Source organism: Notothenia coriiceps, unplaced genomic scaffold (genome assembly GCF_000735185.1).
Source record: "Notothenia coriiceps isolate Sejong01 unplaced genomic scaffold, NC01 NC01_scaffold00029967, whole genome shotgun sequence".
Taxonomy (NCBI): Eukaryota; Metazoa; Chordata; class Actinopteri; order Perciformes; family Nototheniidae; genus Notothenia; species Notothenia coriiceps.
This window is the reverse complement of record NW_011362668.1, coordinates 72,420-87,988: the sequence shown is the minus strand read 5'-3', so window position 1 is coordinate 87,988 and position 15,569 is coordinate 72,420. Positions and strand designations below refer to the sequence as shown.

At 40.5% G+C, this 15,569-nt stretch overlaps 2 protein-coding genes across 2 annotated transcripts; one reads left to right on the top strand and one right to left on the bottom strand.

The window, feature by feature from the left end:
• The first annotated feature begins 1 nt into the window (after nucleotide 1).
• On the top strand, nucleotides 2–4,189 carry cunh1orf43 (chromosome unknown C1orf43 homolog). Its single transcript, XM_010787027.1, has 7 exons — nucleotides 2–306; nucleotides 1,667–1,768; nucleotides 1,853–1,961; nucleotides 2,066–2,119; nucleotides 2,208–2,374; nucleotides 3,022–3,080; nucleotides 3,189–4,189. The coding sequence occupies exons 1-7, from the start codon at nucleotides 244–246 to the stop codon at nucleotides 3,406–3,408; spliced, it is 774 nt and encodes a 257-aa protein (XP_010785329.1). The 5' UTR covers nucleotides 2–243; the 3' UTR covers nucleotides 3,409–4,189.
• Nucleotides 4,190–4,340: 151 nt separating this feature from the next.
• tuft1a (tuftelin 1a) lies at nucleotides 4,341–14,778 on the bottom strand. Its single transcript, XM_010787028.1, has 12 exons — nucleotides 14,580–14,778; nucleotides 9,929–10,006; nucleotides 8,894–8,995; nucleotides 8,705–8,791; nucleotides 8,401–8,451; nucleotides 8,191–8,277; nucleotides 6,735–6,845; nucleotides 6,372–6,595; nucleotides 6,156–6,261; nucleotides 5,966–6,049; nucleotides 5,672–5,766; nucleotides 4,341–5,429 (listed from the first exon to the last, which is right to left on the bottom strand). The coding sequence occupies exons 1-12, from the start codon at nucleotides 14,637–14,639 to the stop codon at nucleotides 5,357–5,359; spliced, it is 1,158 nt and encodes a 385-aa protein (XP_010785330.1). The 5' UTR covers nucleotides 14,640–14,778; the 3' UTR covers nucleotides 4,341–5,356.
• Nucleotides 14,779–15,569: the final 791 nt, after the last annotated feature.

The window sequence follows — 15,569 nt, the reverse complement described above, 5'->3', positions numbered from 1 at the left end:
CGTACCTGTCACCTGACCAACGCGGAAGTCAACAAACCGGTCAGCGAAATGTTAAAAAGCACTTTACTTTACCTACTTCCCTGTTTTATGTGTTGCGTTTAATATAAGCTTCCTGTGCTTTAAAAACGAGCTCTAAAAGGGACACTGAATGGCTTTCAAGTGTCAAGTGTTGGACGCACCCTCCGTCATTTAGCGAGCGGTAACTAAAGTTAGTTTATTGTCGTTTAAACACACCGCTTCAAGATGCGGAGCGACCCTCTCCTCTCCAGCGTTAACGTGGTGCTTGTAATGGCCTACGGTAGTCTGGTGAGTGTGTTTCTCTTTATATCTCTGTCATTTTCTTACCTAGGTCAGGTGTATGTTAACTCTCGCGATGACAAGCCTGTAAGCGTAGTTTTTTAAAACATGTTTTTGGTTCATTTTCACTACAGAGTTTCTGTTTACAAAGCTTATTATTTCAAATTGGCTTCATTTTCACTATGAAACACAAAAGATGTCCCTTAACTGGACAGAGTTCAAAATCCTATGCTGAGTCATTACAAGGCACACACAGTTAATGGAATAACTAAGTACATGTACTAAAGCAGTGGTTCTCAACTGGTGGGTCGCGGACCCGTTTCAAGTGGGTCGCAGATGTGTGAAGACATTTTTATTTTATTTTGAAGGTTATTTTCTAACGCTGTGCAGTGTGCATGCAGTTGGAGTGGAAGTACCGGAGACCATAAACGGTTTTGAAAACTTCTGTCACGTAGTGATCATCTTCTTAATAAAACATATTTGCTGATGTTTTTTCGAGTCTTCTGGCCAATCAGAATCAAGATTGTTGCCGGAAGTCCCCACGGAGAATAACTTTGCGGTAGAACTATTCTTTATACATCCATGGGTAAAACTTCAAATACAAATGAACACATAATGAGATATGACCCTCGGTTTGATGATTGACAGGTCACAGAACAATGGGAGCTATCTACCCTTATCCACAATTTAAAGTAATTCACACAGACTCTCTCCTCTTTGCTCTTCTCTCTGTGTGGAGCAGCAAGTTCAGCTGTCAGAACAAAGTGAAAAACAAACAATGGCATAACATATTATTAATAGTATTTATTTATTTTCTTCTCAGAGTGTGCCAGAATGCGTAGTTTATACCAGACCCCCATGCTGGGGTTGGGTATTCAGCATGTCATGTTTTTCACGTGTGGTGAATTTGCAGGATTGGCTCCAAATCTGCCTTTTTATTTTAAAGGCATTCTTTAGTTCTGTGAAGGGATAGCCTATAAGGGATACTGTACTTCACTTTAATTAATATTGTATGCTGAAAAGCATATATATTACAGCACAATTTTTTGTTGAATAGATTTTAGTGGTTCAACATTTCGGGTCGCGATTTATTGACCAAGGGAAAAGTGGGTCCCGAGGCCTGACCAGTTGAGAACTACTGTGCTAAAGTACTATAACTAAGTACAAAGGTGAGATACTTTTACTTTACGTGAGTATTTCTATTTCCTGCAACTTTGTTCTTTTACTCCATTACATCTAGGGGGCATATATTTTACTTTCTAGTGCACAACTTTTATTTGCATTATGATTTTTCATGATCCACAGGCATTCTGCTCAGTATGCTCAAAAGAGGAGTACAAATAAAACTAACCCCTGACTTTTTTTCTAGGTGTTTGTTTTGCTCTTCATCTTTGTCAAAAGGCAAATTGTGCGATTTGCCATGAAGTCTCGGAGAGGACCACATGTTCCACTCGGCCACAATGCTCCCAAGGTGACCCACACAATTACACTTAAGTCTGTTGATGTGCATTGTTTTCTAGTCAAATATGATAGGTGTTTGTTGTCTGTGCTGTAGGAGCTGAGACAAGAAATTGAAGCCAAACTTTGCCAGGTCCAGAAAATCCACTTTGAGCCTCGTCTGCTGTCCCTAGATGACGACCGGCTAAAGCACAGAGAACAGTCTGGTAAGAGGCATATGCAACAACACACACTCATATACACTAGTCCTGCAACTATCTATATGAGTAGTTTTGAACCAAGTGAACCGAATAATGTGTGTCTGTTGTAGGTTCTCATAACTTCCTGTATAGGATGAAAGCACTGGATGCCATCAGAGACACTGGTAAGCGTTGCTGTCAACAATCTGGTCACACTCTTGTTTTGTTGTAAAGACAAACTGTTACAATTCTACCTGTACTTTCTGTCAACAGATCTACCTTTCCGTGAACTCGGCGGCACACCTACCGCTGTGACGGGTAAAAGACTTCGGACGTGGCTTCTGCAGCTAAGAAAGTCCCAGTGCATGTTCCAAAACAGTCTGAGCTCGCTCATCGACACGGTGCTGGACGGATACAACAAAGCCCGTTATGGGGCAGAGGTCAGTGTCCTTCTGTCCATTTGTGAGAAGAACTTACATCTCTTAAGACACATCATTGCAATATTGTGTGACAGTACCTTGTCTAAATAAAGAGCAAAACAATTGTTTTAAACTGGCAACAAAATCATAAAGGTATGCTTAATATGAAAGGAGAGTATTTTAGTTATGTTTGCTACACAATTGATTTAATAGTCATTGTGCTCCATCGAACTCAATGTCATAGCTGATCAACAGAAAAATAGTTGCTGACTATTTTTGTAATAGATTAATTGTTATACTAATAATGCAATAATGGCAGAAAAAATACAGTTGTTAGCCTGTCTAATGAAGTCATATACTGAATATCTCTGAGTTTGACTTACAAAACAAGACAAAATTTTAAGACATCAAATTGGTCTTTGACAGACTGGGATATATATTTTTCACAATTTTCTGACTTTTTTTGACCAAACATTTAACCAGTTTATACATAGTGGCTGTATTGTGGTCTTCTGACAAAATTGTTACAAATGTATATTATCCTTATTATTAGTGCTTCTGCTATTCACCATATAGTCCGTCCTGTTGTTTTACAGTGAGCTGCGACTGCAGGAAAAGCTGTCAAATGTACGGATGTCTTGTCATTTTACCCATTTTTTTGTCTGTAGGCTTTTGGTGAAGCAGAATTTTTGAAATACCAGGAAGCACTGACTGAACTGGCCTCTGTGTGAGTAAACACGACCTCTCCTCGCAGTTCAGCCTCACTTTTATGCTAATCCCACTGTGGAATGTTAATCTATCATTGGGTCAATCTGATTCTTCCTTCCTGTTTCAGCGTGAAGTCTCGTAGCAACAGCAGCACTCCGAGCCAGAACCACCACTCGGCCGCCAAAGACCTGATCGGCACCTCGGAGCCAATGAGCTCCTCCTCCTCCTCCCCCACCCAAACCACCTACCTCACATCGTCGATGCAGCAGCGCAGCAAGCGGCCCAGACACTTCCTGGAGCTGAAGAACTTCAAAGACAACTACAACACTCTGGACAGTTTGTTCTGAAAAGATGTCACTCGCATCTGAAAGAAAGGTCAAAGACAAGGTAGAGCTTCCTGTGATTTAAGTGCCTACAGATCGGTAGTTTAGGGTGAAATGAAAAAGCACTGCCTTCATATACTAACACATATTGCCTAGTTCAAAGTATAATGCACTTCAAACTGCTCTACCTAGCCTATGCATATATCCTGTATTAATGCATGTACAAGTGTTATATTAGGTACAAAATGACTATAGTGAGTTACTATGGTAAGTAGGGTTGATTTGACCAAAACAACACTGGAGCTCTCGGTTTTATGCAATGGCACATGACAATCAGTATTTATTATACAATTATAAAAGCCTATGCAGAATTGTTATTATTAACCAAGTGTATTTAAATGCTAACAATGTTTGTAGGTAAATCCCAGTGTTAATAGCTGAAAAACACACACTGTTTATGTCACTTATGTTTACATCTATGTATGTCTCTGCGGTTCATTTGCTGTTTTTAGCCTTAAACATGTTTTACAGAAGCCATACTTGATTTAATGAATTGTGATTATTAAGTGCTCTTAAGATTTAATCAGATCTCTCAGTGAAATGTAATTTAACTGTTTCCCAGTGCATTTATGCAATTATAATGTAGCATCAGGGGAGGTCTCTTTTTAAAAAGGTTGACTGGCCCCCAGATGTCTGAAATGTTTGTTAATTCTCGTATCAGGGGAACATTCAGGTGAATTATTATTTTCTGTGATGCTTATTGTATAAGTTGCCATCCGAATAAAACAGTGACATGCAGTCAAAATGTTGTAAAAGCGTTTCAATGTTATTAACAGTGATCAGCTCAATAAGGTCATGTCACGTTAGTGTCCAGCAGAGGGCGCACCTTTCATAGTAATCTGCATTGAATTCCTACGGATGCCTGAGTTCAGTGAGGAGACAAAAGAAGCTTTATATTATTTTCAGTAATTTATTCTGAAAGCCACAAACACAGATAATAGATTGGAATTTACTTCATAGAAAACCCTCCTATAACACAATCTGTCTTGAGGTTTTATATAAATAAATACAAAGGAGAAAGCTGTTAGGAAGTTAAAATATCAAATCACATTCATTATTATTAATATGTACAAACAAGGTGACAGTTTACAAAATGATAAGGAGCTGACATGCTTTACAAGAAATATGTAGAACGACACTTCAATGAAGCAGTAAAGTTACATATCTTCATCACCACTGACACGCCATCCTTCTGCTTCCTCACAGCTTCAGGAAGTGCTAAATAGTTGTTAAAGACTTAAAAACACTTATATTGTTTAAAAACATCAGAGGGTGTTGACCTTATATAAATTATAAACGGTATTTACACGTTTAGAGCATTATACCATTCACTCAGTGAAGTGAATGGAGTCATGGAGGATGAGTGACCATTCAGTAAAACACTGGATGTAGATCCTCGGGTTAATGATTGCTACAGAAAACATTTAGCTTAGTTAGCTATGTTGCTACATCACTATATGTGAATTTCATAATATCATAACGCACTTTGGCAAAAGGTCTGCCAACCCGCACAGTTCTGTTTAATACAACAACACGAGATTGTCATATCTCAAAGGTTAATAAAGCGATCACAACAGGGCAGCACACGGAAACACTTGCACAAGGTACGCAGTATCACATGTAAAACTTCAAATGCACATTAGCTGAATCAGCTTAAAGTATCTATAACAAGCTCAAATTCACACATTATGCATAGACAAAGCAAGTTGTGGTGCGTGTGTCGCCAATTCCTTCAAGGAGTGTTTGTGGTTTGGTGGAAGTTTTGATGTAGTTACAGTCCAGGGAAGCTCAACTCCAACATCCCGACTATCAGCGAAATCAGATGTGGGCGCTCGTAGAGTCGTGCTTGTTTTCAGTCTGCAGTGAAACGGTGTTGTGGTCCAATACCGAGTCTTTCTTCTGCGCGGTTACTTCATGACCTGATCTCGATGACTTTGATGAAAGGCAAAGGTTTGTTGGAGGAGTTGGAAGGCTTGATCGGTTTACTGAGGGGAGAGGAAAAAGAGAAATTAGTCGATTGTATTTTGGAACAGCATAAAAACAAGTTATTGTGTGAAGGTGTACAACTAGAACAGGGGAATATTTTAGTGTGTGTGTGTGTACTGTATTTTGGGACCCGTTTCATCAAATCTGCATAATTAAATAAACAATGAATGCAATAATTGCCACTCATGCATCAGCAAAAAGGCCCAGTAGAAATATGAAGAGGAAGGGTACAATAAGTTACCTGTAGACGATCTGGGGATTGCGCTCGGATGAAAGGTGGGAGTTGGATCTTTGTCCTCCCATGAAGTAATCCATCTGGTCATGCATCTCTCGGTTCTGCAGAAAGGCGGAGGTCAGAGGTCAGTTCACATAACAGCAATAAGACGAAAAATGTATGTGGCCACTAAACATAAAAACCTCTTTATCTGAACATATTTGATCTCCTTTCTCCTGTCATGCCTTGCACTTAATCCTGAATCTGAATTCCACTTCAAAGCCATGCAAATATCTTTCTTCATAGACAACCGTCGCTCACCTCAGCCTCCAAGAAAGCCACTTTCTCTTCCAGCTCTTTGATCACGCGGTCTCTCTCCTGGATCACCATGCGAGAGTTCTGGAGCTGAAGAACCAAAAAACAAACAGTCAAACAGTCAGTAAATCCTGCACAAATATGAACATGGAGACAGTGTGTTTGCTTCACTAAATCTCACACATGTGCACCTCACCTGTTCAATCATGTGTCTGACTTTCCTTTGCTGGCTCTTCAGCATGTCGTCCAGATGGTGGATCTTTTCTTTGAGAATTGCCAACTCCCTCTCCAGCTGCTCAGTCCTAAAAATACACACAGAGTTAAAGCTGTGACTTGATTGGCACTCATTCGTGACTTGATTGGCACTAATGAATAAATGCTGTTTTCTGTTCATGTGTTTGAGTTAACTGACCTCTGCCCCCCTTTCTGGCCCTCCTCTCTGATTGTGCGCAGCTCATGGAGTTCCACCTCGCGGCTGTTCATCTCCTCCCTCAGGGTGGCGCTCTCCTGCTCCATCCCTCCCAGCAGCCTTTGCAGGTCGTCTATGCGCATGTCTTTCCTCTCGCTGGCTTCTTCTGTGGTCTTCAGCTTCTCCTCTTCCTCGCTCAGACGCTCCTTCAGCCTGCTACTCTCAGCCTGGAGGAGACAGGGAAGAAAAGAGGGGATGCTTATTAATTTAGTGTTAAATGCAGTTTCAGTGCACCCAGAATACAGTATACATTATATTTGGTGATGCGTAATGAATGTGAAAATAAGCTCTGTAGATGTGTGTTACCTGCAGCCTCTCTTTATCCTCTTGGTGTTTCTTTTCTGCTTCCTGTAGCTGAGCATACAAGCGCTTACTGACCTCCCTCAGCTTGGCTCTCTCTGCTTCTTCATCTGCTTCCTGAAAGAGAAAGGATCAAATGTTAGATTAGCAGATATTACGTCCTCATATTAAGGAGTTAATCAGAATATAAACACATGTCTCTATGCAACCTGGCTGAGCTTGCACCAGAGATTAATCTGCTAAATACTGACTTAAATATTTGGCAAACAAATCTTTTTTTGTTTAAATATTGAAATTATTTGGATTACTTTTGCCACATTGAGATAGGGCTGCTCAATTAATCGTATTTTAATCACAATTACGATTATGGCTTGCAACGATTAGGAAAACAACGTAATCGAAATAAAACGATTATTTTTGTATTATTATTATTACTTTTTTTTCAAATTAAATATTTTTTGTATTGGTTTTTCAGTTGAATTATACTTAAAGTTCAGGGTAATCAACTGTTAAAAACATACTGTTCACATTTTTTTCTCCAATAAATGGATGTTTTCAAAGTAAATGGATAATCGTTTTTAATAATCGTGTTATCAATTATTGACCCAAATAATCGAGATTAAGATTTTTGCCATAATCGAGCAGCCCTACATTGAGACCAGGTTTCCACCTATTTTCTGTTAATCAGTGTCAAAAAAGCCACACCTACTAGGATCTTGTTGTAAACACTTTATATTCAACTGTTTTGTACACAGACCATTGACCTTAAAACAACAATATTACTCTGGACTGATAGACAGATGCTTTCCCGATGATATCATTGAACATCCTCTTTTCGGTGGCTGTCAGCAGGCGTGTCAGTGTGCGTCATTGGATCAGTTGGATCAGGACGTGCCTTTCCCTCCTAATTTGTGCAACGCTTCTATGAGCGCACCACGGCGTGAGTCACATATAGATACTATAATTGGCACAACACCTATTCAACCAAACAAAGCGACATCAGCTTTTGTTTGTAATTGTACGAGACACAACCGACACGCAAATAGTGGTGGATGCTAAAAGTGTGTGGCTCAAACACAGCAACAAAACCATTAAAGGAGAGGTATCTGTGGAATGCTGGGAACAATAGAGAGGGCCTGAGCACAACAACACAGAGAGGAGAGGAACAGAGTGTGCTGGGAAAGGCTTCCTCTGACACCCCGGGGTGCTATAAGCATAGTTTCACTTATGCTGTCATTTGAACACTTCTCCCCCCTCCCATATCTCGGTGTGTCTCTGTTTAACTTTATACCTCCTTTTTACGTCTTCTGTGTGCCTCTGGGAGGGGATTGCTTTACAGGCATCGCACGAACAAGAACACATTGTCCCGAGGAAAACAGAGGAGCTGTTGCTATGATATAACGCGAGATTTGATATGTGCATTTCTCACACACATTGAGTGTTTACCACTTTGAATGCTCACCTGTGCCTCCGCTTTAGCCTCGTCTTTAGGGGCAGACGGGGCGCTCCTTCTGAAGGGAAGACCAACTTTCCACCCATTTGTGAGCGGCTGTAAAGAGAAAAAGGGGAAGTCAGCGACTACAGAGTGAAAGAGGATGGAGGAAATGCCATTAAGCTCACAGGAAGCAGGGTTAACAATGTGGAGGGCAGAATAAAGCAAAAATAAATCTACCTTGTTTTTGGCTGCCATCTGCTCCCTCAGCGTCTTCAGGCAATACCTCACCTGCGATGAATACAGACACATTGTGAGTTAGTGACATGCGTTTATTAGTTAACAGGTATGTGTTGAATGTCTGCGAATGCGCTATAAAGTGTTAAACAGCAGACTTTATTAGCAACAGATAGAGACTAAGTCTGGAAGCGCGGAGGAATTTACATGATGCAAATCGTTATATAAACACCAGGCAGAGACTGTAGTGATAGTGTGTGTTTCAAATGTGCATCAGAGCTACAGCAGACACTGTCCAGACACTGACCTCCTGTATCTGTGAAACTTCATCCGACAGCATCTTGAGGCTCTGCTGGTGTTTCTGCTGCTCCTGTTTGCGGGCTTCTAGATACACCTGGGACAGGGAGAGAGAGGCACGGATGATTAACACTGAAACGCCACGACAAATCTATATTAACATATCAGATATTTCTTTAAAAAACAACACAACACATACCTTGATAACCTCCACCTGCTCCTCTTTGCATTTGACCGGTTCAGGGTTCAGAGATGTCCTGTCAGCGGCCGGCTGCACCAGCGCATACGCTCGTCCGATTGGCTGCAGATTAGAGAGAAGAGGAGTTAACAATGTGGCACGCACAGAGTTGCATGAGGATGGGTGTGATACATTTCCACACATCATCAGCAAACAGATGTTAAGTCACGGTGCTTTGCTGACGCTAGAGCGTGGTTTGGATCAATATTGCGACACAACGTTTAAAAAGGAAAGCCAAGAGTACTTCTGTTGAAATGCCATTCTGATAAACACCATCTGTGTCTTTAGGGGTGAAGGGAGTATTCCTGTGTGACTGAGTCTCTGTTATCCAAAGGCTGAAACATTTTGGAGACAAACCCAAAAACATCTGCTTTCGTTGGAGGTATTATTCAGTTTTCATCACAACCATAAACAGAGACAGCAGGTCGGGAGACTAAACTGCTAATCTGGAGGTCTTTATATCTAACTTTTGTATTGGTTTTGGGAGAACAATTGCTGTCTTGGCTCTTTTCTTGACATTTTGTGTGGCAGCTGTGGCATTTTACAAGCAGTTTGTTTCTCTGTCAGATTGTGTGTGGGCATGTGCCGTGATGATGATGATGATGTGTGAATGTACGCTACGGTAGCTCTGAGATAAATCCTCAGTATTTTTGAGAGGGATTAATTAAGATGAATTGTCTGAATCATCAAATCCAAATATGGCATTAATGACGATCACTTCGCCTTAAAAGAAAAGAGTGCTACGGTTTTTCCTTACGTCGTAGAACAAAGTAGACAAAATGAATGCATTAAGGTTGAAAAAGTCAATTCAAAAGTACAGTAACAGCATGATAAATAACACCTTGAGTATCTAAACCACGCATCTAAAACAGTGATGAATGTTTTTCTATTGCAACATTCCTATATCTCCTACAGTCCTTATTCCCAGGTCTGTTCTCTGCATCGGTGTTACAGCCCAGGTTGCAGACTAAGTTATCAGGTGCAGGAAGTTCTTACCTTGTCCCTGTACTGCTCCGTTCTCTGGGCTGCCTGCCTCTGGTCGTGCAGTGTGAGTCGCAGTCTCCTGCACCCCTCCTGAAAAAAGCAACCAAGAGAGGACACGATGAAGTGAAACCACAAAGAGACCGTTATGTTTCGGAGAGACTGTTGAGGACTATTTTGAGGAGAGGAGGAAAAAGAGGAGGAGAGACTGAGTCATACTCAAAGTCAGAAACAGAGGAGGGAGAGAGTAGCCAGTAAGAGAGGGAGGGGGTACAACGAGCGTCAGAGAGAAACCAAAAGTTTGTTACAGCTGCACAGAGACAGATTGTTTGAATTAAATTGTGTGCTATGGACGTCAGAGGGACTTTATGCGGAAACTCTCCAGGCGCTCACAGCCGGTTGGAAGCAGAGGCTTGATTTCTGGGAAAGTGGGCAGAAAATGTAATGTCAAGCCAGACAGGACATTTCCATGGTAACAAAATCCTCACAGAAGCGATAAACTGCCTGGCACGCCAACAATTTCACTGGGAGGAGCAAGTCAGAGACAAAACAATGCACAGATGGCTTCGAAAACAAAAACAAAAAAATAGTTTTGACTTTGAGTTGAAGGAGAGAAGTGGCTTTAAACAGGAAAGGGATGTGAATGGGTGTGTGTACTGCAGGGAACCCCCTTGTAGAGTGTGTGTGCATGTGTAAGTGTGAGTATGTTAGGGAGGAGGTCAGAGACATTACGTAACTCATTCCAGCAAACGACATCTTGATGTGTTTATCTTCCCTTATACATTTACTATGTCCTCCGGGTTATTAAACTCAACTCTGAGACTGAAAAGGCAAAGAAGAAATGGCTGCCATGTGGGTGTGTTCTTTTCTGACCTTCAATAGATTAAACAATCAAATTAATAGTGGAAAAAATATGTTAATTGCGGCTTCGCGGTTGCAGTTTACAGTAAGAGTTTAAGCCACTAGTGTATGTTTTTGTCTGCTGTAGAAATCACGTCTGATATGCAGGATACCCCGACCTGGATGTTAGCCAAACAGGGACAATAAACTGTGCAGCGTTGTGTAAAGCAGAGATAAAGGGCAGTAAGTAAGGGGGGGGGGGGGGTGGGGGTGTCCAACTACGAAAATCGAAACTCAGGGAATTGAAAGCAAAAAATGTCCCTCTTGTTCAACATGCTTTCCTCTCAAATTACAAACACCTGAAAGCTTTAACACAGGAAAAGGGGGGGGGGGGGATAAAAAGAAAGGAGGGGGGATAAAGGGAACAGTGCGAGGGTTGTTGAGAAGGAATCCATCATTATACAATCTCTCTTGATCTCCATAGACAACCAGACAAAGAGTCCGCTAATCCTCTCTTAGCCAGCGACTATTGACATATACTCTCTCTGCCCATTTGCTCTTTTATAAATCATACTACAATGCCATCTATACTACTTTACAACCTGTAATACTAGACTTCCTGGGATCACAGACAAAGGCACCAGTTGGATGCGTTCGTGGAGGGTGACGTATGTGTGTACATGTACGCACGCGGAAAAACACACACAGATAAAAGTACACAGTACCTTAACAACAGGGCAGAAACCTGAAACTAAGCACACACACTGCACACTGCTGGGTTTTCGGACAATGAGCACAAAAGACCACAGGGTGCTGCGGGGCAGAAAGGATTCAAGGGTATGAGGAGGACGCTTTTTGTTTTTGAGGCCTGTGGATCAGGTCAGTTGCTGATAAAAAGACAGAGCTGCTGGATTTGGTTAAAAAAACGAAATGTTCTTTAGAGCTCGCTGACAGTTTCAAACAGAACGTGATGTTCAGATTTCTGAACTCATGCAGTAACAGGGATCTTGGAAATAAACACATGTTGCCTTCAGGTGTTGTACCTTCATACCACAACTAAATTCCACAGTTGTGTGTTCTTCGTACATTAAATCACTCTTTCCTTTCATGAGCTACTTTCCCACACTGTGCCCCTTTTGTCTTCTGTCCATTCCTTAATAAACCTCGGCCTCTGAGGCGACAGCTGTGAGACTAAGGCAGGTATCAAGTGACCATACAATACCTGAGTTCTATTACCTTACTCATACAAGGAACTCATACACGTATTTTCCCGCAGCTTTCACCATTAGCATCATTTGACTACTCAGTAACTTATGACTAACATCAGGAAATATTTGATCAAATAAATCAATTGATCAAACAAGACAAAAAAATAGAAGCATTCAAAGCCAAGTATTCAAACCCCATCAGATACTCTATAGTGCAGACATATTTTGACCTGCTCAACAAAGCTTCAACCTTTAATCGATTGAAAGAATATTGGCAAATAGTTTGACAATCTATAACTAATTTTTAACTAACTACATTTTTCAAGAAACAAATTTGCATGTTCAAGCTGCTTTAATGTCAGGATTTTCTGCTTTTTTCTGTTTTAAATAATAGTTGATGAAGTACCTCTGGGATTTGTAATTTTGGTAGGACAAAAAAACTTTCCACATTTCCTTTGGACTCTATTAAATAGTAAATAATTAGTATATTAATAAATTTCAATAAACGTCATCTGCAGCCACAGTTTTAAATATATCCTGTTTTAGGATAAAATCCTTGAGCTGTAGTTCCCACAGTAGTGAAGGGTGACTGACTGTCACGCTGCGCCCTATGGTCAGTCAGCAGTCAGTTCAAACTAAAGTGTTAAAGGCCAAAGAGGAAAGACTCAAGTTGAGGTGTGAAGTAAAGCGTTTGGAGGTTTGTGTGTGTGTGTGTATTTCCAACATGTGAGAACCTGAACAGGTGAACGCTTCGATTTGAGTCATGAAGTGAGAGCTTTCATCAGAACAGATATATAATTACTAGTCATCCTTCCATCAATAATCATCTTCTCCTGCTCTCTGCGTGTGAACCAGGTGGGATTTTGCATTTTACGATCATTCCTATACATTGATGCATCTCCTATGTCATGTCTGGCTCATTCCCAGCAAGTAACGTCACACACTCCTGACTGAGATGGTGTCTGTGATGAGGAAAGCCAGCAGGAATGTGTGAGGTCACACAACACAAGGAACTAAACGTCTGGGGGGAAAGTTGTGGCATTATTCAAAAAGTGCCCAATATAACAGTTTTTTTGGGAGGAGGAATTATGCCAGAACATTTAAATGATTTTCAAATAAAAGCTGAATATTTTTCTGCTATTAACGTAACATTTAGTTTCAAAGCCAGGCCTGGGTGTTCCTTGTGTTTTATACATCATCTCCGTTCCAGGAAGCACACAAACCACCCACTGAAGGCCTTTCTCTGCTACATCAGGCACATCCTTATCAGAAAGACTTCCTGATAAATAACAAAGGGGTATTTTTGTTAATAAGTAATTATAAAAAATGTAACGCGTAGAGGTGAAGTATCTTTGCTGCTTTGTTTAGTCTGACGTTAATAACCCTACCAGATATGGAAAAAACGGAATGTGGGTGACTATTTGACTATTGGATTTGACTGAAAGCTGCCTTTTTCCTCATAGAGCTCATGCAAATATGCTTTCAGTCGCATGTTGAAATGTACCGTATGATAGATAACACAGAAGCTGAACAAGTGTGGAGTTTCATATACTGCTTTATGAGACATTCCTCTCCACCAATAATCAGTTTATCAGGTGTGTGAGTGGAGCTGCCCTTTGTGCACTCTGACCCCTTCACACAGTTACAAAACACTAACTGTTATTTCAGTCTAGGCCATTGGCACACAATGTCAATATCAATGCACGGCGCTCTCATCATACTATTTAACTTAACATAACCATTATGAGGACTCTTTACTGTAATGCCTATTATATAATATTCTGTGATGGGTTGAAGGGGTCTTTTGCTGACAGGTTTTGTACTCGGCCGGAGGCTGCTGATAAGGGGAAAGTGTCATGTTACTCAGCAACCTCATAAACCACAGGGCAGGTTAACAGTTTGCTTTTTCAGTCGAGGTAAATGATTAAACCTCTGCAGCCACAGAGTGCTAATAAAACCCTCTTCGATATTTGAAACAGGCAACTAGTGATCACTCATTCACAGTGCAAGTATCAGAAGTCTTAGCCAAAGTCAAGGATGTTTAATCCTCTTTAAGGAAACTCCTCATGCACAGGTGGCACACATACTGTACAAGCTAAGTGTTTACAGGGCTTCACACTGTCACAAATGCAACTGTAAGCCCCTGAATGAGTAGGGCAGAAGGCACCTGTGACTGACAAATGTAAATTGGACTAATTCTGAGCTGATGCCTTTATATGTTGGTAGGGAGAACATGTGCTTGTGGTTGGGGGGGGCAAATACTTTAATCACAACAAGAGACTAAACAGTTAATACACCACTTATAGGAGGTGAAGCCTGAATATCTGTAAGTAAACCAGCCTCTGATACAGTCTACATAACTGAGCAGGGTCATGTAAAGGAAAAATAAAGCAAGAATAGAAACCTAAAAGTGTTTTAAGGGAGAAAAGATCCAACAGATCCAAAAGTGGGAAAAAAGGACTTAAGCTTTTGACATTGGTTTACTTTTGCAAATGTCTTATTGTACCACAATGCACCCATAGAGGAGGTCAACACACAGAAGTACACAAAGGTCTACTTTATCATTGTATTTAACATAAAATACATAAAAACAAGCATAGCTATAAGGAATAACTCACCGCCTGCTCTTGATTTCTGATGTCTTCAAATGTACACATACTTCTCGACACTCCGTTCATCTTGGATAGAAATAAATATAACTCAAATAATAAATTAATAAATAAAGTCAAACTAAATAAAGCTCCTTCAATTAGAACAGCTCCCCGGTGTGTGTCTCCAATGGTTTACAGTGGCTGCAGTTATCAGTATTCAGCCCGGTGTATTGGTGCGTTCATGCTCCGTTCCCTCCCTGCACATTGTTAAAACTTTTCTCACCACGTCACTATGGGGGAGGGGTAGGGGGGGAAACAGTAACAACCCGCCCACTAACACACCGAGACAGCCAAATAGGGAATAGGGAATAGGGAAGCATGGAACTTGTAAGGAGCAGATGGATATACCTGCTGGAACAACTTCCGGAGAAACGTCAATGCTTTTTACCTCATGGTGCTTGCATTTGTATCAAGTTGAATGGGTGCAATGTTTTCAAGCAGTGACAAACTAAAGATGGTCGGCTCCTGCCAAATGCCGTGCATAACACTGCTCAGTTTACCAAAACATTATTAATTCAGGAGGTTTAACCCCTGGATGAACTCGATCTATTATCTTACAAAGCAATGGAAAACTAGGCTTGGATTCAGAGATTTAAAGCAATTTAAAGCTGTTTTATAGAGACAATATATCTGTAATTCACTTTTTCTTCTTTTGACACATTTAACATATTTAAGTGAATGCATTTTCCCACCATTTCCTGAAATACTAACATGTGTTATTTATTGATTAATAATGGGTAATCATTTGCAGATTTACATTTTTTCGAAGAACAACACAATGAACATTATGCCACCTTTAAAAAAAAAATCCTTAATAATAATAAGTAGCCTTGTAATGTGGTTAGTGTAGCACAGGCTGTTCCTAAAATATATTTAACCAAGTTGTTCACCATGACCTATGATGTGGGTGTGTTGTTTTTGTGAACCTTTATCTTTTTATTTTTAGTATTTTACAGC

Bases quoted from the DNA above. Each gene is read 5' to 3' on its own strand.
- tuft1a (XM_010787028.1), bottom strand. From the start codon at position 14,639: ATGAACGGAGTGTCGAGAAGTATGTGTACATTTGAAGACATCAGAAAT. The intron at 6,262-6,371 runs GTCAGTTAACTC...GTGTATTTTTAG, and splicing joins GGCCAGAAAGGGGGGCAGAG to GACTGAGCAGCTGGAGAGGG. The intron at 6,050-6,155 runs GTGAGGTGCACA...TTGGTTCTTCAG, and splicing joins TCAGACACATGATTGAACAG to CTCCAGAACTCTCGCATGGT.
- cunh1orf43 (XM_010787027.1), top strand. From the start codon at position 244: ATGCGGAGCGACCCTCTCCTCTCCAGCGTTAACGTGGTGCTTGTAATG. The intron at 307-1,666 runs GTGAGTGTGTTT...CTTTTTTTCTAG, and splicing joins TAATGGCCTACGGTAGTCTG to GTGTTTGTTTTGCTCTTCAT. The intron at 3,081-3,188 runs GTGAGTAAACAC...TTCCTGTTTCAG, and splicing joins CTGACTGAACTGGCCTCTGT to CGTGAAGTCTCGTAGCAACA.